This window comes from Drosophila elegans, unplaced genomic scaffold (genome assembly GCF_018152505.1).
Source record: "Drosophila elegans isolate 14027-0461.03 unplaced genomic scaffold, ASM1815250v1 contig_208, whole genome shotgun sequence".
Classification (NCBI taxonomy): Eukaryota; Metazoa; Arthropoda; class Insecta; order Diptera; family Drosophilidae; genus Drosophila; species Drosophila elegans.
Window position 1 is genome coordinate 21,195,927 of NW_024545578.1, and position 22,871 is coordinate 21,218,797.

Here is a 22,871-nt window from a genome sequence, read left to right on the forward strand (position 1 = left end):
ACCTAATAAAGTAACAATGTATTCACAAGATCGTAATCGAGTACCTATGACAAACTTAAACAAAAACGCTTCTCAACAGGCACTACAGGACCAATAAATTTAGCCAATCGCTGGCACTCTAATTCTAATTATGATATACTATGCTAGTCATCAATTAACATTCTACCAATGTGTATCTACTATAAGCTAGCACCTGTCCCCTATTTGTATTTTGAGCCACATTTCATCGATACACAAAATATTTTCCTGGAACTTTATTAATAAATATGTTGAAATAATATACAATCTACATTACATCTGGTAGTTTTTATTGTATTCAATTGAAATTTTAATAGAAACTTGAGTTGCTGGGCATTGCATTTCCAAAAATTGTAACACTCCGCTGACCACTCTGATTAAGAATATACTTTTGTTGTTCTAAAATTTGGTGACGGTTGAAACTGTTATTTATTCCATCCGAAAAACTTAATTTATTTTTATTTTCCAAATTTCTTATTCGGCACGCTACTTTTGAATTATTTTGTAACAAGGCAGCTTTCGTTTTGAAATTGAAGGCGTGGGCAATCTAGTATCTCGTTCTTAAGTTTTTCAGCTCCATCTGCTTAATATAGTTAAATCGGTTCCAGGATCGTCACACATCAAGCAGACAATTAAAAAAAACTCACACTTTTTATTGCTCATCGTCACCACGTGGGCGGCCGTCCACGGTGATAAAAGAAATTTTTAAGCACAAATAACTTATAGGTGGCCAAAAATATCAGATTCTGCAATTCCGTATTCCTGCAAAAAGCTTTCTGTCCATTTATTGATTTTGTTCTGAGAATCAGAACTTAACTCATCCTTGTAAGAGCCAACGATGCCACGGCGCATAAATCTATTCATAAAATAAAATTACTTTAAAGCTTTAAAGCGTCCACTGAAACTTACTGAAAGTTATCGTTCAAATTATTATATCCTTGCAAGGCAGTATAGTTGACAAAATTGCTTCCTGAAAGATAAAATCGTACTTTTCAGCTATAACATTTTATTCCCACAACATTTATACACACTAACCTTTCATGTTCTTGAAGCTTAAGTGGTTTACCAGCTTTTCCACTTCACTATCGCTTAGCTGTTGGCAACCCAAGAATCGAGATAGTCTCCTGACCACATTTTCTAGATCTCGTTTCATTTCCTCATAGGTAACAAAGAAAACATTCTCCTCATTGCGCATTCTATAAAAATCGATAACATGGGTCCAGTATGTGGAAAATACCACCTTATCCGCAATGAAGAAATCCACAAAGTCGTCCAAACTGCAATTCGAGATCTTTAGGCCAGTGTAATAGTGAAACGTGGAAACCACAACATCCCTCGGATTCCGAGCAACGTATATAACTTTACGATCTTGGGTCCAGATCTCTTGGGGCAACAGTTGCGCTGGCAAATGGGATTTTATCAATCGAGGATTGGATTGAATTTTATCGCAAGTTGCTATAGAATCCAAAGCCACAGGATGAAGTCCAGACTCTCTACAGAAATTGAAAATTGTGAAATTAATTAAGTATTTAAATCATATATATATTTTTTAGGATTTTACATATGACAGCTAGAAGATGAAATGGATCTGAAATGATACAAAACAATTAAATTACGCAAGACACTATTTTCATGATCAGTAGACTTGAAAAGTTGTATATTGATAGTCCTCAAAATGCGCCAGGAAGGAGCGGTTAGTTAGACATATATTTTATAGCTGTTGACGGCTATTTTGATAAATAAAGGTATTGGTCGGAAAATTAAAAAAAAAACATGTTGGACAACAAGAACGAGAAATGCACAAATTTCTTAATATACCGCATGATCAACAAGTTTGACACGATCGTTTTTTATGGCAGCTATTATCTTAAGACATTAAATTACGATTGCGAAATCTTAAGTTGTCTTGTATCTTAACTTCACAACTATACAACTCACAATATACCGTTTTACTCTACGAGTTACGGGTATAATAACTAAAAACTACAATGGACGAAAGTATTTAAATGGACAACAAAATATTTGGACTTAATACGTTCTTTTTACCATCGTATTTAATCTTGAATAAAGTTTATTACTCACTCTAGAAAAGGACTCCGCTGCAATAAATCACTGTTTCGAGCTCCATTTAAATCTATTTGATTAAGCAAAAGCCAAGCCAATTCCTGCATCCATGTCGTACCGGACTTTATAAATGTCACCACAAACACATCGCTGCTTCGCGTTTTAAAGTCCTGGATTCGCTTCACAAACTCATCCGTAAATCTTTCGGTGAGTGTACACCAGCGGTTACTCCAATCCTGTTGTAAGGGTACCCACTCAGGACCCAATCCATTGAGTCCTTTGCACTGGAGCTGAAATTTCTGCGAGCCTGACGCCGATTCTATTACCCTGGAGGAGTACATGAGGTCTTCAACTGGTCTTCTGTACAAATGAAAATACTCGTGTTAAACTTGAACTTTTAACATAGCCTCGAAGATATTGTTAAAATACAATCTCTTTAACCCTTATTTGATGTTGATCATTCAAAAGTACCCCATCTGTTTTTGGCCTAAAATATTTTGGTTTTAGTGTTCTGATCTGTCATAGCCGATTTGTTTGTTATATGTATAATTTCCAAAATCGATACATACATATGCCATAAGTATTAAAAAAAAATCTAGAAAGTGGTTTTATTATTTTTAATTTTAAAGTGGAATTTAAAGATGAGTGAGAGTGTCGCTAGTGGGTCTATGGTCACAAAAGGGTTAAATAACAACCATCAGCGGAAGGTTATCTCTTATTTGGGTGTAATAAAGACATTTCTGGGTGTAATAAAGTTAGCTTACAAAGTATTCTATCTGTTTCTGGACATATATAGTTGGTTATCTGAGAGTAGTTAAGCCTTATCATATCTGCGTGCAACTAAGTTTCAGCTGAGTGAAATATAGACATGTCTGGAAGCAATTTACGTTTATACTTAGTAAGCCTATTGTGATAATTTCACTTTCTCAATAAATTTCTTTATGTCGTATACAAATTTGTCGAAATATAAAAAAATCTCTTCATTTTACCCCACGAGTATTTTTAAATCCAAATTGCCTGTTTATGGAGAGGTTAGCGTATCCCCTTCCTATAAATCCAAATGCCAAATATCTCTCCAACTCAATATCGAATGTTTTGTACTGCATTAACAAATTCGATAAAAGCACACTTGCATGGCCGACCTGCCCAAAGAAAACGAAAGTGTGGAATAGAAAAAGGCTCCAACCTCCTCCGGAAGTTCCTTTAGCCGGAACTGCATCCTGTGTGATCCCAAAAAGGGGATGTTCTATATCAAGAAGTAGTGCTAGAGCCGATAAGAAAAATACCTTCTACCAAATTCTTCGGGCCAGTCAAGATCAGCCGCATTATGAAGAATGTTGCAGATATAAACGTAAAAACAAAGATGCTCAATTCGAACGTAATATTAAAAATGACAGCACTTACGATGATATATATGATATAGTAAAAACACACCATCCATACAAAAATCAAACGGAATATAAAAAGCACCCAGACCGACATAAATCATTGAATGAACAACCTCATATGAAGGAGATCTTATACAATCGTGCATACGCTACTGAAAAAGAAGGAACGCACCTACAATACAAAAAAAAACCTGAACACGAGCAGTATCCTGTGTGGAAAGTCTATCAAATTCGTCCATCCGTCACTAAGAGTACAGAATACCAGCAAAATTCTAAAGGCACAACTCATAAATCACCTGCTAAGTCAAAACCGAAAGGGATTTATAGTCTGCGAGAGAGAACAAATGAGCTTTCAATGTCGAAAAGTAACTTACATCTGCCTTATAAACAAGGTGAACATCAAGTGAAAAAAACGAGTAATTTACGACAAGGATCTGGTAAGCGGAAAGAAAGTTCTAAAAACCAAACACAGAGGTTCAGAAAATCAACTAATGACGAAAATCTTATTAAAAAAAAAACTAAAAAAATCACAAAGACAAGTATACAACAAGAAAATTTCAAAAAAAGTTCCGAGACCAAGCCTAATTTTTCCACCACTCAAAATCCAGTTACAAATAAACAAACTGTTCCTGAGGCACCAATTAATTCCAGAGAAGAAACTGACAATAAAGATGGTAAATTGAACTCCGAATCTCTGTCAACCGCTGTCAAGAATCAAGAAAGGTCTCGTAGGAACAGTGATGAGCAGAGAAAGTCCGATGTAGATAGAGGCAAAATATCACCAAGAAAATTAAGTTTAAGGTTTAAGTCATTTACTAACGAAAATGACTCAAAAATTTTTATTGTTCGTGGAAGAAATTCAGCAGGAAAACCAAATATGTCTTTTGTTGACCGTCGCCCAATAAAGGAGATCTATAAGATTCAAGAAATTTCCAATACGTCTCATAAAAATGAAGAAAACATTGAAAGGGAAATTGACAAGGCCGATCCTTATATTCAAGGCAAATCAAATTGGAGCACTAATCAGCAGGAACCAATAACCAAAAAGTTTGAAAATGATTTGGTCCAGAAGACTCCTATTAAACAGATCTATAAGGCTCGAGAGAGACCCCAAAATCTAAAAAATAATCAGGGAAGTTTCAAAGGAGAAATTGATCTAAAAGCAACTAATCCAATGCCCGATTCTATCATTGTCAAAGATTTTTCAAATCAAGTTCACAAATTACGAAAGGGATCGAATAATCATATAAATTCAAATGCCAAATTAAACCGTAAGTCTATTAACACAAAACATCCTAAAAAAGAAATCCAAATCTATCAAGAAAAATCAGAAAAGCCCAACAATACAGCTGGTAAAGTAAAAACAAGGGTTCCTATTGGCAAACATCTTTCAAAAAATATTCACAGAGCTCAAAAAATATCAAAAACTAGTAGTTCCCAGCAGTTAAATTACAAGGAAAAAAAAGAAAAAATATATGATAAACCAAACAATAGGACTCCCATTAAAAAGCCTAAAGAACTAGTGACACAGTTAAAAACTTTAATCACGGAACCCGGTCCTGTGCCAAAAATCTATTTTGTAAGTGCGAGAAATTCCAAGGACGAACCAGACTCTTTGAATCCAGGATCATTACCTATCAAAACTCCTGCAAAGGAAATCAATCAAGTTCAGGGGAGATCCTCCGAAGTCACGGAGCAGAAAGGAAATGACGATCAGGAACCGGAAAGAGCAGCTCCTGCCCTTCAAAATAGTTCTAATGAGTCCAAAAATCAGCAGAAAAACGACAAAGAAAAACCACCCAAGACACTAAATATAATAAAGAATGAGAAGCAGGGAAAAATCGAAGAAGTATCAAACCAGACATCTACTGTCTTTATGTCCAAATATTTCAATATTCTTAATCGCCCTATTAAAGAGGATAATAAAAATCCTCTTGGCGCCAATAAGAACAGTGAGCTACAGGAAAATGTGAAAGATCATCTTGCTTCCAATAAAGATACTGAGCTACAGGACAATCTGAAAAATCCACTTGTATTCAATAAAGACAGTGAGCTAAAAGAAAGTCTTCAAAATCCAGTTATAGACAATAAAGACAGTGAGCTACAGGAAAGTCTACAAAATCCACTTGTATTCAATGAAGACAGTGAGCTACAGGAAAGTCTTCAAAGTCCAGTTGTATTTAATGAAAACAGTGATTTACAGGAACCTCTTCAAAATTCGTCCATAATCAATAACGACAGCGAATTGCAGATAACTTTACATAATCAATTTATAATCAATAAAGACAGAGACCAACAGAAAGACCTTCAAATTGAACTACTAATCAAAAAAATCAGAAAGGAACATGAAAATTTAAAAAATCAACCGATACCCAACAAAGGAAGCGAGCGTCAGAAACTTTTTCAAATACTTAATAAAAACAATGAGTTTCAAGAAAAACTTAGAAATCAACTATTGGTCTATAAAAACCATGATCAAAGGAAAACTCCTCAAAATAAGCTTTTAGTCAATATAGAAGGTGAGCTACAGTATAAGCCTGAAGAAGAAAGGCGTAAATCAGACATTGAGTCAAAATCAAAAACGATAAGTACACCAGCAAGCCAAAACAAAATGAGAAAGAAGAGTTTTTCAAAAGCCGTAGATAAATCAACCAGCTCTAACAAAGATTCTGGGAAGCAATTGAATATGAATTTCTTCCCTGCAACAGAATCGCCCCCCAATTCGATAAAAAAAGATGATACCTCAATCACATCAGTTTTTCTGCACGAGGAGCCGTCCTTAGTCGAAGATTTGGTTACAATCAGGACAGACAATATATTTTTAGGTGGCCGAAAATCGATTGACCGGAAAAACTTTAACGAAAGGTTTAATTTGGCGAGGAAAGCCAGCGAGGTCTTATGTATGACCTCAGAAATGTACAACGAGAAATTGAGGAAGTGTAAGCAGTATCTTAACCGCATCGATGTGGGTGATCTTAACAAAACAGACTCATCTTCTGTTGACTTTGAGGGAATACAGGATCGCGATTTGCTGCTTTATCCTTATACTCAAATATATCAAAAGAATTGTGATATCAGAAAAGAAAATCAAGCTAATGTAAGTAAAATAATAAAGAAAAGTCCGAAACCAACAACAGAATTAAATAAAGAACTTGTTAAAAGTGGAGAAGAATTGGAGCAGAAGACAGCTTGTATTATGTGCCGAACAATAAAGCGAAATCACGTCGAAAAGGAAGCACCCTTCTTGGAGGAGATGAGAAAAGAGCAAAGGCGGCGTGAACTGTTGGCATACCGAGCATATTTTTTGAGCCACGATAAATGCGGTAGGGGATTACTACCTTTTGTGCCCGATAAAACTGATCTAAGTCGACCTTTAAGCTTGCATGATCTTAGCAAAAAATTGCTTTACTCTTTGGAGAGCAAAAGAATTATTTTTACAAACGAAAAAAATTCAAGCAACAGCGCCCCGAAAAGTGATTTAATTACTTTCCCTGGGAAAAGTAAGTCTGTTACTTTACTCATGAAAGGTAACTGCATTACTTTCCTCAAGAAATGTAATTGAATAATTTTTCCCAAGGGACAGACTTTTTAAGGAACAGATGCATTTGTAGTAAAAATATTTATAAGTAAAATAGTTATGCTGATGTGACAAGAAAATAAAATACATTTTCTTGCCAGATCTGCATGACGATCTAATCCGTAACAATAAATTTTTATTATATTACAACCCATGGATACCCAAAATTATTTCTTAAAACTTCCATCGTTTTATCATCTATACAATTATTTTATTTTTACTTTCGTAAGTTACAGGTAAGGGCAATAAAAAGGCTTAATATCTGGTTAAAACAAAAACATTTTTTGATTTTAAAATGCTAATTAATTTTGTCTATTTTATTGACTAGAATTTCCAATGCTCCGAAGCACAAAATAAAGATCACAAAATTTCGTAATTCCAATTGTCTAATGCCAAATAAGGTTTCTTAAATAATTTCAAAGTTTTATGTAATAGCCATGTGCGAATAAATACTTAAATTACAGTGAACCTTAGCTACGGTATATACATGGTAACGAGGGATTAAACAGATTAGCCTTATAAGAGCTTTGAGACTAGATACGAGCTTGCTCTACAATCTTTTCGGTTTTTAAGTATACATCGAGATGGGCTTAAGGCTTAGCTTTAAAAACACTATTACTCCAGGTGGTCTACATTTCTCGTGGTGCTGACATATGCATATTAATATAATATTTACCCGTATTTTACAAGATCGTAAACTATACTAAACATACACTGGCCCTTTCGAGCTGACTTTATGTACAATAACATGCTGGGGCTACACGGACACCTCCTTTGACTTGGGCTCTTTTCTACGCAAAAGTTTTGATCGAACACCGTCTTGATTTAGTTTCAGATCCGATTTGGCCACTTTCTTGAGATTTACGGCCTCGTAATCGCTGCCACTCTCGTCGGCGAATTGGATGTCATCTAGGGAGAGAAACTCCTGCAGATCCCCAGATCCAGCAGATTTCTCCACAGCAGTTTCCTTTTCCACATAGGAGCCGGTCATGGAATCGTTTGGCTCCACATCGGTTTCCACTTTCTGATGCACTGCAGCGATTTCAATTGCCAGCTTGGAGCTCCTTCCACACCTCTGTTCGTGATTCAAGGAACCGGCGCTAAGGGACAAACTGGATTGCATCTGCTGTTTGGACTGACGTCGCTGCTTTCTGGACATGAAGGGAGTGGGTTGTTTGGGCAGGGACTTCCCTCCCTTTTCCGCCCCCTCGCAGGGTGAGGTGGCCTTGGAGGGACGCCCACTGACCGGTGGCGATCGCTCCTCCGAGCTGGGTGTATTGTCGGCCGTGGTGGACTTGCTGGACTCCGTATTGCTGGCCGGACTCAGATAGTGTCCGTACTTGGGCATCCGTATCTCCTCGTACAGGGGCTCTCGCTCGTCTCTTTCCGGATCCGGATCCGCTTCTGGCTCTGGCGTCTTGTCATCCTCCTCCCGCTCGGCGACCTCTTCGAAGGGCGGTATCCAGACCAGATATGCCGGATCCATTCCCAGGTAAGAGCCCGGCGCCGATCCCGCATTGATCACATTGTAATCGTAGTAGTCCATCTCCAGTTCCTCTTGATTCCCGAGTGAGAACTCGGAGCCGGGTCGCGCCAGCAGCTTCCTGCGATTCTGCTTCTCCTTGGACTCCTTGGGATTGCTGGTCGTTCTGATCGTCGCCGAGCTCACAATGCTGGCAGCTGGCGAATAGCAGCCCTGTAAAATTAAAACACTTTAAAAGCCATTCACAAAATGTCTTGAAGATATCGAATTTTTAAGTAAATTTACATTAAAAAAAATTACATTTATAAAGAGTTGGAAATAATTTTTTAAAAATATTTCTCATTTATCAAAATAAACATTTTTCAAATATTTTTTGAAATGTTGGTATGTTCCATGTTATCTAATTTAAAAATTAAAATTTAATTTTTGTTTTAAATGGGGTTGTTTCTGAAAATATGCTTAAACGTTTTTTTCACATTAATGAACCTATACAACAATATATTACATATACTAGATTTCGGTGCGCAGATTCCAAAATTTGGTTTTATGTAGGAACATTTTTAGTTTTTATCATTTTGAACTTATGGCAAGCCAACAAAATTCATGAACAATAATGACAGAGTAAATCTATTTCGCTTTTGGATATTTATTTACAAACCATTTTAAGATTTTATGTAAAGGCGTTGAATTAAACGCCGAAATCTTTAGGGAAATTATACCTTCAATAAAGTATTCAGAGGTTCTTAAATGTTAAATTAAATATTATATATAAACTCTTTACTTTTTGACTCGAACAAAACAGAGAGTAACCTCTTAACTCACATTTGTCAGGGAAGAGCTGACACTGCGGGATCCCAGGCGTCCCATCCTCAGGGATTCGGTCACCGAGTGCAGGGAACTGGCATCCTGCAGGCTCTCGTCCAGCCTGGAGGACAGCAACTTCAGAGTGACCGCATCGTAGCGATCGGAGTACTTGCTCAGCCGCTTGCTGTTCATCGGCGGACTGTTGCACAGCGAGCTCATGCCCGAGGATATGATGGATTCCGAGTCCCTGGCACTGTCCTTGCAGCTGGCCGGCTCCAGCTGGTCGTCTGTGGGTGAGTCCTTGCACCCACCTGTCCTGCTGTGGACCTCAGCCAGTTCTGCCTCGGCGGAGGAGGGCGATCCAACGACGCTTCCGGTGTCCAGAGATCGCGCCGGCGAGGATCGTTCGTTTCGCAGAGTGACCATGGATGCCGAGCTTCCCAACTCTTTGACTTCAGCGCTGCAAGGGATTGCAAAAATTATATAAATAATTTTTGTATAATTATCAATTACAAATTAGATTTGATATATTATTTATTATTATTTATTTAATTATGTTATTAAGTTTTGGGACCAATTGATGTGAATATTTTTCACTTTAAGAGGGCACATTTTTAAAAAAAAAGATCAAATAATATGGAACATGATGATTAATAAACTAAGTACGTTGAAAATTTAACTGACGGTAATAAAATTTAGTGCAATAAAAAACAGATCATTAGAACAAGAAATGGCATTGAAAAAAAAGCTAACAATCATTTACTACTATTTAAAATAGGAATGCTTATAAAATTATAATTCTTTATTTTTTAAAAAGATTTTCTTATGAAAAACAAGTTCTTTTTTGGAAAGAAATGCCAATAAAAGACAATTCATTATTTAATTTTTTTTAAATCTTTTAGAGAGTACCCACCACTTGGCCAGCATTCCCTGTGTGTCGGACTCCTTGAACTCCGTCTCGCCGGTCAGATTCTCGGCATCCACGCTCTCGCGAAGAATGGAGTGTCGCAGGTGGTGCTTGGGCCGCATCTTGACCATGTAAATGACCTCCGAGAGCAGCGTGGTGGTGGACATGGCCCGCGAAGGAGGTCCTTGTAGGGAACTCAGCGAAGCCCTCGGAGTGTGAAGGCGGGAGCCTTCGTCCTGTCGCCGAGCGACAGCCAGATGATACTTCCGATACCGCACCACATATTGGGCCCCTAAGGATACGAATACAAATTTTATTGTATTTCAGAACTTAGAAAACCTATAGCCATTACTTACCTAGCAGGGCACTGATTATAATGATAATGCTGGCAAAGATCATGGCACTTAAATGTACCAGAGTGAAACGCAGGTGAGACATAGGTTTGTGGGAAATTGAGCGTGTTTTTCCGGACAAACGAGTGGCGGCAACCAGCGTGGCACTGCTATTCCTGCTCCTCGATGCTGATGTAAAATTAAATAAATTACTTATAAATATTCCAGGAAGATTTATCGGTTCTACTTACCCAACTGCTGCTGTACATTGGCCATGAAGCCTCCGGTGCAGGCTGCACTTCCCTCCTGAGTCGAAGTAGATGCATTTGCCGCTGGGCCAACATCGCCGGCAGAGAACTCCACCAGGAGTTGGCCTCCAGTCGACTCGACGGCCACCGGAACTCCAACTCCCTTGAGGATCAGGCCACCTCCGTTGAGCTCCACCAGCAGAGTGGACGAGAGCGACGGACCATCGCGCACCTTTATGTACTGGGAGGCACACGGCAAACGCAGGAAACTCAGTGCCAGCGAAATGCTTTCATCGCCATCCACCTGGGAAGAAAGAATTTTGTGTTTGTGAGCATACGGGCAAATGTTTGGCCTTCTCCACATTCCCGGACAAGGGAAACTCCCCAAGTAGGTCAGGCATTCATCACCATTTAGCCTCCTTCCAATCAGCACTTCTCCCCTCACCCCATGGAACGTGCCAATTGGCAGGTCTAATCATTCCAATTGTATCGGCCAAAAAGGGGCAGAAAAAAGTGCGTATGAATTGTAAACTCTATAGTTTTGGTTCTGTGATACCCATTACTCAAAAAATATTATTTTTAATAATATGGATTATTTTTCATGTTACTTTTTGAGATTTTACTACAAGTTGGTTGTGTAAAAATTCGAATTTCATCTATACATATATAAACATGGAGCGAAAGAGATGTAGGCAACATTTATGTCTTACTAAAATAATTAATCAATTGAGAAAGTTGAAGGTAAATAAAATTATTCAATTATTAAAATTAAGTTTTTAAAATTGCAAATTTAAATTAATATAAACAAACATATTACTGTACTTAATCATCAATTTAAGAAGGATGTCCTAATTTTGTTCCGTTGCTTGTTAATATAATAAATATATAAATATTCTGTAAAAAACATGGAGATTTTGTAAAATTAAAGGTAAAACAAACCTTTATGTTTAGGGAAAATGCAGGTAAAAGAAGTGGTAAAATGTTTTGGAAAAAGAAAACCGTTTAAGGATAGGTAGGTAGAACACGACACCCTCGTAAATGTATCTGTTTGAAATTTATGATTTCTAGATTCAGAACCTTGCGTGCAACATACCCTTCAACTCATAGATACCGGGTACATAGAGCTCAACCCACCCCAATGGACCCCTTACGCATTGATAGTTTCGGGACTGGTCGAAACGCCTACCAAGTGGGGCATTTATTATGCATGAATTGAGTTCAACCCCCATGGCCGCCAGAAATGCCCAATTTCGACCCACACTTCCCTGTGGCATGGTACATTAAGTGGGGTTCCTTTGTCATTTTGGGGGCCAGCCTCCGAAGCGTTGCGGAATTTTATTCATGGACTTGGACTTCGGAGTGTTTGGCATTGTTCGTTTTTATAGTTATGGCGGTGCAGACAACTTGAAAGCTCTCAAAAACTTGACCAAATGCCAAAGGGCAACTTTACTTAACTTTCGCTAGTTTCAAGTGTGAGCCTGTTTTTTTTTTTTGTATAAAGGTTCAGCTAGGAGTCAGTTAATGGGTTGTACCTGTATAAGCCAAAAGGAGCGGCCAGGACAACTTTGTGTGGCACCCGCAATGATTCGTTTGGGCTTCGAAGAACCCAAGTGCACAATGCAGCCGCAACGACATCCTGGTCCGATTTCCTGGCTAACCTCCGTGCTGTTCTCCTTGGTGATGACAGTGCCGGATGTCTCGTAGATGCAGTCCCACGTATCCGCGATACTCTTGCCACACTTTTGAGTCTCAACAGATGGACCCTGCAAAGGGAAAGGATAAAAAAACAGTGAGATGTTGGTAATGAAATATTTTATCTAATATTTTAAAGAATTATTTAAACTTATTTATTATTATTGCAAGCAAAACTTGTTATCAACTTAACATTTATAATATCAAATTTATGTTATACTAATCGTTACAAAATTTATATACTGAATACAGTTCCGGCTCTATAAAGTATACATTTTCTTGATCAGCACTACTAAGAGCGTCGATCTAACAAAAATAGTATTTCAGTCATAAAGCAATCTGAATGAAAAAAGTCCCAAAAGTTGTCTTTCAATTGCAGGTTGTATATAAGTCGGTACAAGCCTGATCGGACGACTATAAGAACAATCGAAAAAAAATTAAACAAAAAGAAATTTTAGTTTAAAATTATTATTTATCTATTTGTATATTATTATTTCAAATATACGGCTTAAATTGTTTTAAAATCGGATGATTATTTTGTAGGAACATTAGGAAAATGATAAAGGTATAGCTTTATTATTTATTTGAATATATTTTAAGAAATAGAAATTGATTATTATGTTATTATAAGACAAACTTTGGCTTGCCTTTTAAAATTAAACGTTATTCCAGTAGTTCACATATAAATTTCCTCATTGTTCGCATAAATTGTAAATTGTTTAATTTTAAGCCCCAATTTAGCAAGAAAAGCAATTAATGAGATACAACGTTTTATTCGTTATTCGTTATAATAAATCCTCAATGGTGAATTTAAAATGAAATCTGATCTATATTAAGCATATCAAAAAACATGAATAAGTGTTACTTTTAAAGGTGAATACTGGCATACTCCACAATCAAGTATGCCGTTCTGATTGGAACTTGAATTTTAATATCATATCATATAATATATTTATCTTCTCATATAACCGTCTTGTATATTTTTTGATGTGCTTAAAAGGCAATTGTTTCTGCAGATATTTATTGAAGTCTCAACAAAAGTGGAATAAATAGTGAACAGACAACTAGGTAATTTGCAGACTAATAGAAGAACTGGACATCGAAGTCCTCCTCCTCGCCCTCCTCGCCGGCCTCCTCCTCGTTGGTGATGCCCGTCAGCTTGGAGGCGCCCGTTAGTGTGTCCATGGTGGCGATACTGGGTGCCTTCAGGTCCCTAGAGGACACGGAAGCGGCAAGGGGGGCGGTTCCGGGCGGTGCCACTGAGCCCTCGCTGCTGGCCTTCTTCACGGACATGGAACTGCTGGAGCCCTCCGGCTCCTCCAGCGGCTCCTCCTCTACCTCGATGAGGTCGTCCTCGCGCGACGACGACACGTACAGAGTGGTGCCGAACTCCACGTCGATGATGGAGTTCTCGTCGCCGCGCTGCGACACGATCATCCGATCCTGCGCCTTGAGCTTCTGCAAGTCCTCCGGAACGGTGAGATCTGGCTCCTGGTCGATGACCTCGCTGCGAAAGACATCGAATGGCGTTGGCTTGGGTCGCACGGGCATGAAGCCCATTTTACCGGGAGCATACAGCGATGAGGTGGCACTGCCAATGGAGGCAATCGACGGCGTCCTCGGCAGCTCCTCCGAATGGGAGCTCACGATGGTCAGCAGCTGGGAGAGCAGGTCGCTCCGCTTCAGCCTGCAAACGGAGATGGCCTCCTCGCGGACCTCGGCTATCACAGCCGCATCATCCACCTTGGCCTCCGCCAATCGCTGTGGGAAGGTCTTGGCCGCCTGCTCCGCCACAATGGCATCACGCACCGTGCACTTGATCTCCTGGATGACGCCACGCAAGCGGGTAATCTCTATCTCGTGCTGGGCATGAACCACTTCCAGGCTCCGGTTCTCCAGCTCCACGATCTCCATACGCTTGGCCAGGGTGCGAAGCTTGCCGGCCGCATCCTTCTGCTTGACGTTCTGGCACTTCTCCGCCTGCAGATGGGATTCGTAGGCCTTCCTGTAGCGCAACACCTCCACGTACTTGGCCTTGAGTTTCTCGTAGTTCTGGGTGAGGCCCTCGATGATCTTGATCTTGTTCACCGAATTGCGCACCAGCTCGTTCTTGATCTGGTCGAGGGCACTGTACTGCTCCTCCATCTCTTTGTGCTTGGACTTCTGGTTGGTGTAGGCCTGCTGGAGCTTAATCTGTGACATCACCAGCAAATCGATCTCCTTCTGCAGGGCGATGTTCTCGCGGATCAGGCGACGGGTGTAGCCGGCATTGCGGATCTCACTGGAGCGAGTGAAGTCCTCGGAGACCTGGAGCAGCTTCTGCTCCACCTCTTTCTTCAGGGCATCCTTCTCGACCACCGCCCGCTGTTCCATGTTGTAGAGCGCCTCCTTGTGGTCCTTCTCGCGCTCATTGAGTTCCGCCTCCTGGTCATCGAACTTGGCCAGCAGGACATCCCTTTGGATGCGGAACTCGTCCAGGGAGTTGAGTTTGCCATTGAGCAGCTTGATCTCTGAGGTCAGCTGGTCGTGCATGGCCTTGTACTTGGCCTCCAGATCGCCGATCTTCTCCTGCGCCAGCTTGTTCTCCACATCGCGCACCTTGGTGATCTCCACCAGGCGCTCCTCCAGCTCAGTAATCGAGTTGTTTCTTTCGGCCAAGGTGCGTTCCAAGTGGGCGGCCACATCGACGCCGTCGGACTCCACTTCGCGCAGCTTCTCGGTGAGGGTCACATTTGACTCATCGACGCTGGTCAGGTGGGATCGCAGGCGGGCCAGCTTCTGGTTGAGGTCCGTGATGGTCAGCTCGTAGAAGGTCCTGTCCACCTGGGTCACCTTGTTCACATCCTTCTTCTCCTTCTTGACTTTTGGCGGCATCTTAAAGGCTTACTCCTATCCTTTTTCGACTCGACTGTCTAACAATTTTGTCGTGTATTTGTGATTTTTGAAACATATGTCATTGCTTATGATTTGGAAATTGTGCACTCATCGTTCTTTGTTTGAATTTAATAAGGCAAGCTGCAATATAACAACAAGTTGAACAACCGTTGTCAAGGCGATAAAAGCTTTTCAAAGCTTACCCTTTGACCTTTGATGGCTTAAAAGACTTAAACCACAAAGCTAACCTTCCTTGTAGGATTTTAACAAATGAAGTAAACAACGAATTAAGCTTTGACACATAAACTTATTCATTTAATTATTGCCCAAAAAGTGAAATATTTATTCTCACATTTTTAAAGACTTTCAAATATGCGGTTTGTGATTTTAATAATAGTTTTTATCAAAATTCCATTGGCGCATATTTACGCACGCGTGGTCGCATATTTTAACAATGGATATTTTTAAAAAGTATAAAACGTACATGGCTGTTTACTTCTGTAAAAATATAATAAAAACTTTACTAGTCTAGAGGGACTATTAAGAGCTGGAAGATTAAAGGGAATAATGCTTTCTGGATTAGCATTGAAAATGTTACTAACCGTAAGCCCGATTTATATATTTTAAAACAAATTTAGACTTTATTATGTATTCTACAATAAACATGTTAATATAAATTCCTCTAAATTTGTGCTATATTTGCTGAAAAACAAAAACCATTTTATTTGAATTAAATTTGTTTGTGCCTTGCCCGACTAAATCATGAAAAAGCAAAATGTTTCTGGCCTCAAAACGTTTAAAGTGGCACTGAAAAGCCACTAATTTGAGTTTGTGGTGCTGCGGTGGTCACAAAAGGTTATTCCCGTGTTTTCTAAGAGCAAATAGTGCCCGTCGTGCCGGGGCTTTGTTTGATTAATAGCCCGTGGCGCAATATTTGTACACACACATGGCAGCAACGCCTCCGAGCAATTCTTTAGGGGCAAATGCAAATTGTTATGGAAGTGGAGGCGGCATCGCCATCCCAGTGGATCCTGGACCCAGGACCCAGTACCCAGTACCCAGTACCCAGTACCCAGGACACACCCAGACAATTGTTGTCGCCCCACGGTAATGCCATTGTTTCCATTTCCAGTTTCCATGTGGAGCAACTCCCGTGTAAGAACTACTTGCAATAAGTGCGCAGAACATTTAAAAACTTTGCCTGTAATTGTTCCGAACAAGTTGGCAAAGTACGGGCAAATGTGCCCCTATCGCTGGATGTTGATGCCGGAAGTTTTTGGATAATGAAATGCGCGGGTGCTGGGCGCCGGGTACTGAAGAAGGTTCAGTGTTCCACTGAGTTTAACAAAAGAAACAAGATAAAAAGCGGCGTAGTAGGCCGACAATTGTCGGAAACGTCGTAAATTCCCCACGCAATCTGGAGCAAGTGTCGCAGTGTGGAAACACGCTCGCAGACAACATACAATGCCATACCGAAGCCACCACCCACTCCCACTCCCACACCCACTCCTCCAATGCCCCACAAACAAAAACAATGAAATAGTTCTACTTTGCCCCAGAGGAATACACTAAAAGAAATCATCTTAGCTCTTTTTAATTTGGTTTGTTTTTATGGGAATATCAAATCTTCATTTAAACGTAACTAGGAAAAAAATAATATTTTAAGTTGTATAAACTCTGCTTCTCATATTAATATCAAAGCAATTTTGTCGCATTTTAAAATACAGAATTTGTTAGAGGAAAAGAAACTGTGCTGGTATCAAGTAGAAATAGTTTCAGAAAACAAAAAATGTAACACAAAGATGTATTAGCTCCTATAGAAAAAGCAAGGGAAAAGCGGTCCAGCCTTAAATAGGTATTTTAACGTCAATAAATTGTACTTCCCTTTTTAAATATAAATATTAAAACTATCTTATAAATATACCTAGTCTGAAAAGAGCACAAAGCTAGAGTTATTTCTAATAAAATGTTGATTCTATAAATTTTAATTAATATACCACTATTAAGAAGCAGATGTAAGCTAGTTGTAGTTATGTTTTTAGTCTATCTACATTTAAAAGTATTTTTATTGGGACGTAGAACCTAAGGCGTAAAAAAAGACATAAATAAAATAGAATAAAAGATCATATCATGGACCTTAGAATATCTTCTTAGTGTTATTTTGTAAAGAATCTTTAAAGATGTAAGTATATGAGCTATCGAATGCCTAAAAAGCTTCACGACTTGTATATGTCAATCAACTAGACACGGATTTCCTCAGTGTAGGAAAGTCGAGTGAACTGTGAACTAAACTGGAAGCAATCTCCGGGGAAAGGGAGTCCCCAGAGTCGGGCGAAGTTCGCCTGTCTTTAGTTGTAGTTCCGCACTTATTGAAATCGTCTTGATGCTTCCGCTTAGATGCGCTGGAGTATTAATCATTTCTCGGAGCACTCAATCAAACTTTGACTATTACTACTAACGTTTATCTAATCAGATGGAGGCAGAGGTCGCTCAGAGGTTAATCTACCGAGTTATTTTCAGGGGTCACATTACATACCTCGCAGAATTTGGCTCCATATCGCGGGGGTGGTGAATCGCAAAACCTGTAGCGATTCCGGGTTCCTCCCAGGCAATTCGTGGAGCACGGAGTCCACTCGCTCCAAGGTCCCCAGCCACCGGTATCCGAATCTGCGGAAAGAGGGCTGTCATAAGCTAATCCATTCGTGATTTATAAAGTAAGTTTTAACTATACATATTATAAAAGGATGGTAATTGTTTTACTGTTTCATTTTTTGTAAGCTTTTAAAATCCTTTAGAGTGCTGGATAAATATGAAAGTCCATTTTAAAAAGTTAAAGCTCGTGGCAAACAAAAACTAAATACAACAATGTAAGGTAATAAACTTTACCCAAAATTTGTTATAAATATAAATCTAAATAAATATTAATATTTTAAGCCTAACAAAATATGTGGCCTATAACCTAAATGTTCGGTAAATCTAATTACTGAATTCAATATTAAAACAATAATGGAATTGATGAACATTTAATTGAAATTCATGGTGAACAAAGATTAGACCCATGACCCATTAAAATATTCAAATTATTTGCCATTTTGTTATTGCATTTTCCATGTCTTGTCTTTAATTATTTTAAAAAAAATTTCGATAAATCGAAAAAGCAGGCATACAACAATTTGAATTAAATTATGAATGATAATATTGACTTCAATAGTAAAAAAAACAAATTAATTAAAGAAATTTAAAATAAAGTCGTCAGCAAAAAATTTTGGAGTAAATATATCAGCTGGCTGCTGCAAACATGGATTTATCAAATTCATTTCATAAAATTGCATATAAAATTTCATTTTAGAAATTTCGATATAACGAAAAAGCTGTCATACAATTTCAATTAAGTTATAAATCATATTATTGACTTTAATGGCAAAATAATAATTTAATTAAAGCAATTTGAATTAAAGTCTTCAACAAAAAATGTTGGTGAAACAATATAAGCTGGCTTGCGTAGTCATGGGTCTACCAAAATCATTTCATTAAATTGCATATAAATATTTTAGTCACTTTAGAAATTTCAGTGTAGTAAGCAGTCAGTCGCAAGAAAATGTTGCGCATTATTTAAATACGAATTAATTGGGATTTTCCTTTTAATGATGTTTAATACGCACTTAATGGCCAGTGGACATGGACATGGAGGTGGATATGGACATGGACATGGAGATCGACTTACCGCTGACGGGCAGCGTGGGCACGCAGTCCATGCGGACGTCGGCCACGGCTCCGGAAATGGCCTGGCTGACGTAGACGAAGCAGTACTCCACGTACTTCTCGGAGAAGAGGTCGCAGGCGAAGTACAGTGAGTGCTGGCTCTTGACGACCCGCTGCTCGGCTACATAGTGCAGCGAGGTGGGCGGCTTCAGGGAGGCGACATCGGCCCGCAGTTTGGCATACAGCCGCACCCGGTCGCCCTGCTCCAGAATGCAGCCGGGGTATTCGTAGAGCACCCCGATGCCGGTGTGCGGATCACAGGGAAAGATGCTGCGGGCGTACACATTAAACACGAACTCGTCGCTCCAGTCGACACTCAGCAGCCGCCGGGTGGTGGGCACATTCTGGGCGGGCACCATGGGTCGCAGCTGGACCGCATAGTTGCCGGCCAATCCGAACAGCTCGCAGCCCAGGCGCAGGCTCTTGTTCTTGGGAAAGCCGTGTATCTGCTCTGCGAAGAGGACACTAGAGCGGGTTATGTTTCGGCTGCAGCTGCGCTCCTTGCCGCAGTAGATCAGCTCCAGCCAGAACTCGGGCAGCGCCAGACCCGCCGACTGGTTGCAGTTCACCTCGGGAAAGCGCAGCGTCACCTCAACGGGATGCTTGGGATAGGTCCTTAGCCGCACCGGACTGACTATCATCTCGGCACTGGGCCATCGAACGTCGAGGGTCTGCAGCAGTCGCTCGTCCTGGGCCGGCACCAAAGTGGTGGTCACCTCGCTCCGGTTCACCGACTTCAAATTGCTGACCACCTGCATCTCGTAACGACCGCCGATCAAAAAGGTCTGGCACGGCACCGTCACCTGGGTGACATTGAGTCGCGGGTCCGGGAAGAGGGGTATGTTCTGGATCACCTCCTTGCGTCTTCGCTGCAGCACCAGTTGACTGCTATTGGTGGCGCTATTGCCAGTGCCAGTGGTAGTGGCAATGGCAGCCAAAGGGGTTGAACCCTGCGCCGGCGACGGTTCAGCGTCATCAATGATTTTGCTAATGACTAAAGTGCTCATTATGGTGTTGTTCCCGGTCCTCAAGTCCCGCCCGTCAGTGCTCAAGTGTTGCTCGGTGGCCGGGCCGTTGCCGACCTCCTCCGGGGACACCTCGTTGCCACCGAACTGGATCTGCACATGCAGGTCCCCGCTGAGGGCGGTGAACGAGCTGGGGGACATCAGGCGACCCTTTCGCACCGCCAGCACGTGACCTTTTGTCGGATTCGCAGCACACAGGAGCACACAATGCCGACAATTGGCAAGGAGGCACAGGACCCAAACAGGACGCACACAGGATTCACAGGAACCACATGGAACGAGAAAAGGGAAAAAAGGGAGCAAAGATAAGATTTATAAATCCTTGTAATTTATTTCGTGTCGCTGCCTTCTGTTGGCCCCATTCAAGAGCCGTTTGCCATTGTTTACTCCGCCCCGGTCGTGTAAATTGAGTCGCATCCAACAGATCCCACGGCTACAAATTATGCAAGCAAAACAAGAAACAATGGGGCAAAATTCGATCCGGGACAGCAAAGAGCAATTACTCTCTTCTTTAACAAAACATTTCCCCTCCAGATTACTATTTGTTTAATGAAAAATGTGTGCTCTTTTGAGCTTACAGAAAATGTAATCCTTTTAAATGTTCAGTTTTTAAAAAAATATTGTTTTTAGATAAAAAAATGTTAAATTAAAATGTATTGGCAAGCTAAATGTGTTATTATTTGTTTTTATTTTTTTGAAAAAAATGTTTTTAAGTGAGAATGTCTTTTTACTGTTTGTTTTTTTTTAATTTCCTTGCAAGTCTTTTAAACTTTTAAATTCGACACAATTATGGGTGTCACAGAAATCTCTTTTACCCGAAATTTTAACACAAAACCAAAAGAATCTTTATAATATTCCCTAAACGATTTAAAACCAATTGAAGAATAAGATTTAAAAAAGTAATCCTAAAATCGTAGATATACGGAATATATAGTACTAGATTTCCGTAAAACCCCTAAAATATATCAATTTAAATTCTTTTTGAAAGGGTATTCAAAACAAGCTGCTTCCATTTGTTGGTTTAACAAAAGCTCAAACAATTGAACCCACCATGCGTATACTCAGTGCGATTATGTAAATCAATATACGAGATGGAAATTAGTAAACTTTGAGTAAATTTTGCAGATGCATTTGTATGGTGAAACAACTGCGGAAGGAAGAGGCCTATTTGACCAATTCGAAATGGCTACTGATGCAACCACTTTCCGTGTTCAAATATTGCGTATACGCATACGCATGTTGGTCTACAAGTGTATTTGTTCAGGGACGAATGTGTCAGAAGCAGTCAGACGTTCTGTTGTAAATGAGTTTCACTCACTTGTCCCGCTTAATAAGAGCAACATTATGGATGATACAATAATTTTCCACTTGACTACTGATTTTAGTCCCGATGTCAGCATGCCGATTGTCTTCTTTCGCCTGCGATTCGCTGCCATTTCCTTTGAGTTTTTCCGCATTTCCTTGGTTTTCTTTGCCGCTGCCGATTGAATCAGAGGTGTCTGTCTAAGGAATCTCCTGCTGCCACTCAGTGGGAGGATTGTGTAGCTTCCACGTCGCTGACACACATTCTGCGATTGCGATTGCGATGGAAGATGGCTCCAATCCCTATCCCTCATAGAACGAGTGTCATTTGTTAAGCTCTCATCGCCAGGAAGAAAATTTGCTGTGCTGTTGGCCTTTCGTTGGGGGGAAAAGCAGAAATCTACCTGCCAGGCATATTCTGAAAATAAGAAAAAAGTTGACGTTACAGCAAGATACACAAATCAAATTCAAGACAAATTGAGGTTTGCATCTATAGATTGGCTAACAAAATTATTACGGCGACATCATTTTTCATTCCCGAATTTTAATCTACTTCAAAAGCTTGAAACTTATGTAATGTAATTCATATATTTCCCAAGCACATGATCACACCTGGCTTAAATTTAAAGATTGGTTTATTGTCAAATTGATTTAAAACCATTGAAGACTTTAATCTTAAATATTTTTACAGCAAATATAACAAAATAATTATTTTCCTTTTACTCCAGAAGGACTTATCAGCTTTAATAATATAAAATGTAAGCCCCTAATTTCACAAAAAAGTCAATTATTTCGCATGTATGAATCATCATCGCTGGGATTGACCTTTATCTCGACCTGACAACTTTCAAAGGGGTTTTAAAGAGCATCAAGTTGAACAATTCAAATGTCATTTCGACAAAAAAGCTCGAAAGTAAAGCCATAACAACAAAGGGTGTCAATGGCCCCTATCGGAGCATAAAAACTCCCCATACCCTAACTCTAAACCCCATATATATGACCTGAGTTCTATGCCTGTATGTATTTCGAAGGGGGAAGAAAAAAAGAAAACACAATCAACCCTCATAAATTCTTAAACCAATTACAAGTCGTGCACGAAACATTTTTATGGCGATTATTTCCACAATTCAATGCAATTTCATCGAAAGTTATGGTCCAGAACAAAGGAATAAAACAAACATAAAAGGAGAAAAGTCACGAAGTCGAAGTGACTAGACAATACCTACGGAAATTGTGACTCGTCTACATTTTTTTTGACAATAGGTTAATCCAAATGATTTGAGTCTAATAACAGAGTCTTAAGCTCTTTATTTATTATTGTTCCCAGCTGTAAAGTCATATTGAAATTCCATAGACATAAAACAGCATTTACAATCAAATATACCTATATATATA

The 22,871-nt window shown here is 39.6% G+C and overlaps 4 protein-coding genes across 6 annotated transcripts in view; 1 reads left to right on the top strand and 3 right to left on the bottom strand.

Moving 5' to 3' along the window:
- Positions 1-239: 239 nt before the first annotated feature.
- On the bottom strand, positions 240-2,438 carry LOC108142219 (3-beta-hydroxysteroid sulfotransferase-like). Of its 3 annotated transcripts, none has more exons than XR_001774284.2 (5): positions 2,101-2,438; positions 1,054-1,511; positions 928-988; positions 666-874; positions 240-598 (listed from the first exon to the last, which is right to left on the bottom strand). XR_001774284.2 is itself a non-coding variant. In XM_017265935.2 (4 exons), exons 1-4 carry the CDS (start codon positions 2,421-2,423, stop codon positions 739-741), a joined length of 978 nt encoding a protein of 325 aa, XP_017121424.1. In that variant the 5' UTR covers positions 2,424-2,438; the 3' UTR covers positions 240-738. The 3 variants fall into 3 exon arrangements, 1 of the variants encoding a protein (XP_017121424.1); XR_001774285.2 differs by having other exon boundaries at positions 240-601; XM_017265935.2 differs by having other exon boundaries at positions 240-874.
- A 601-nt stretch (positions 2,439-3,039) lies between these two features.
- LOC108142194 (MATH and LRR domain-containing protein PFE0570w) lies at positions 3,040-7,036 on the top strand. The gene has a single exon (XM_041708122.1). The coding sequence runs from the start codon at positions 3,106-3,108 to the stop codon at positions 7,030-7,032; it is 3,927 nt and encodes a 1,308-aa protein (XP_041564056.1). The 5' UTR covers positions 3,040-3,105; the 3' UTR covers positions 7,033-7,036.
- Positions 7,037-7,283: 247 nt separating this feature from the next.
- The window catches only part of LOC108142603, a 31,746-nt gene continuing 16,158 nt past the window's right edge, over positions 7,284-22,871 (bottom strand). The window contains exons 2-10 of the mRNA XM_017266573.2: positions 21,493-21,894; positions 19,112-20,347; positions 17,924-18,054; positions 12,354-12,584; positions 10,825-11,125; positions 10,598-10,762; positions 10,248-10,533; positions 9,353-9,794; positions 7,284-8,743 (exon numbers count right to left, since the gene is read on the bottom strand). Coding sequence (XP_017122062.1) covers positions 7,805-8,743; positions 9,353-9,794; positions 10,248-10,533; positions 10,598-10,762; positions 10,825-11,125; positions 12,354-12,584; positions 17,924-18,054; positions 19,112-20,347; positions 21,493-21,790 — 4,029 coding nt within the window. The 5' untranslated portion in view covers positions 21,791-21,894 and the 3' untranslated portion in view covers positions 7,284-7,804. The remainder of the gene's footprint in view (positions 8,744-9,352; positions 9,795-10,247; positions 10,534-10,597; positions 10,763-10,824; positions 11,126-12,353; positions 12,585-17,923; positions 18,055-19,111; positions 20,348-21,492; positions 21,895-22,871) is intronic.
- On the bottom strand, positions 13,267-15,522 carry LOC108142604 (cilia- and flagella-associated protein 157). The gene has a single exon (XM_017266574.2). It carries the CDS (start codon positions 15,385-15,387, stop codon positions 13,594-13,596), a length of 1,794 nt encoding a protein of 597 aa, XP_017122063.1. The 5' UTR covers positions 15,388-15,522; the 3' UTR covers positions 13,267-13,593.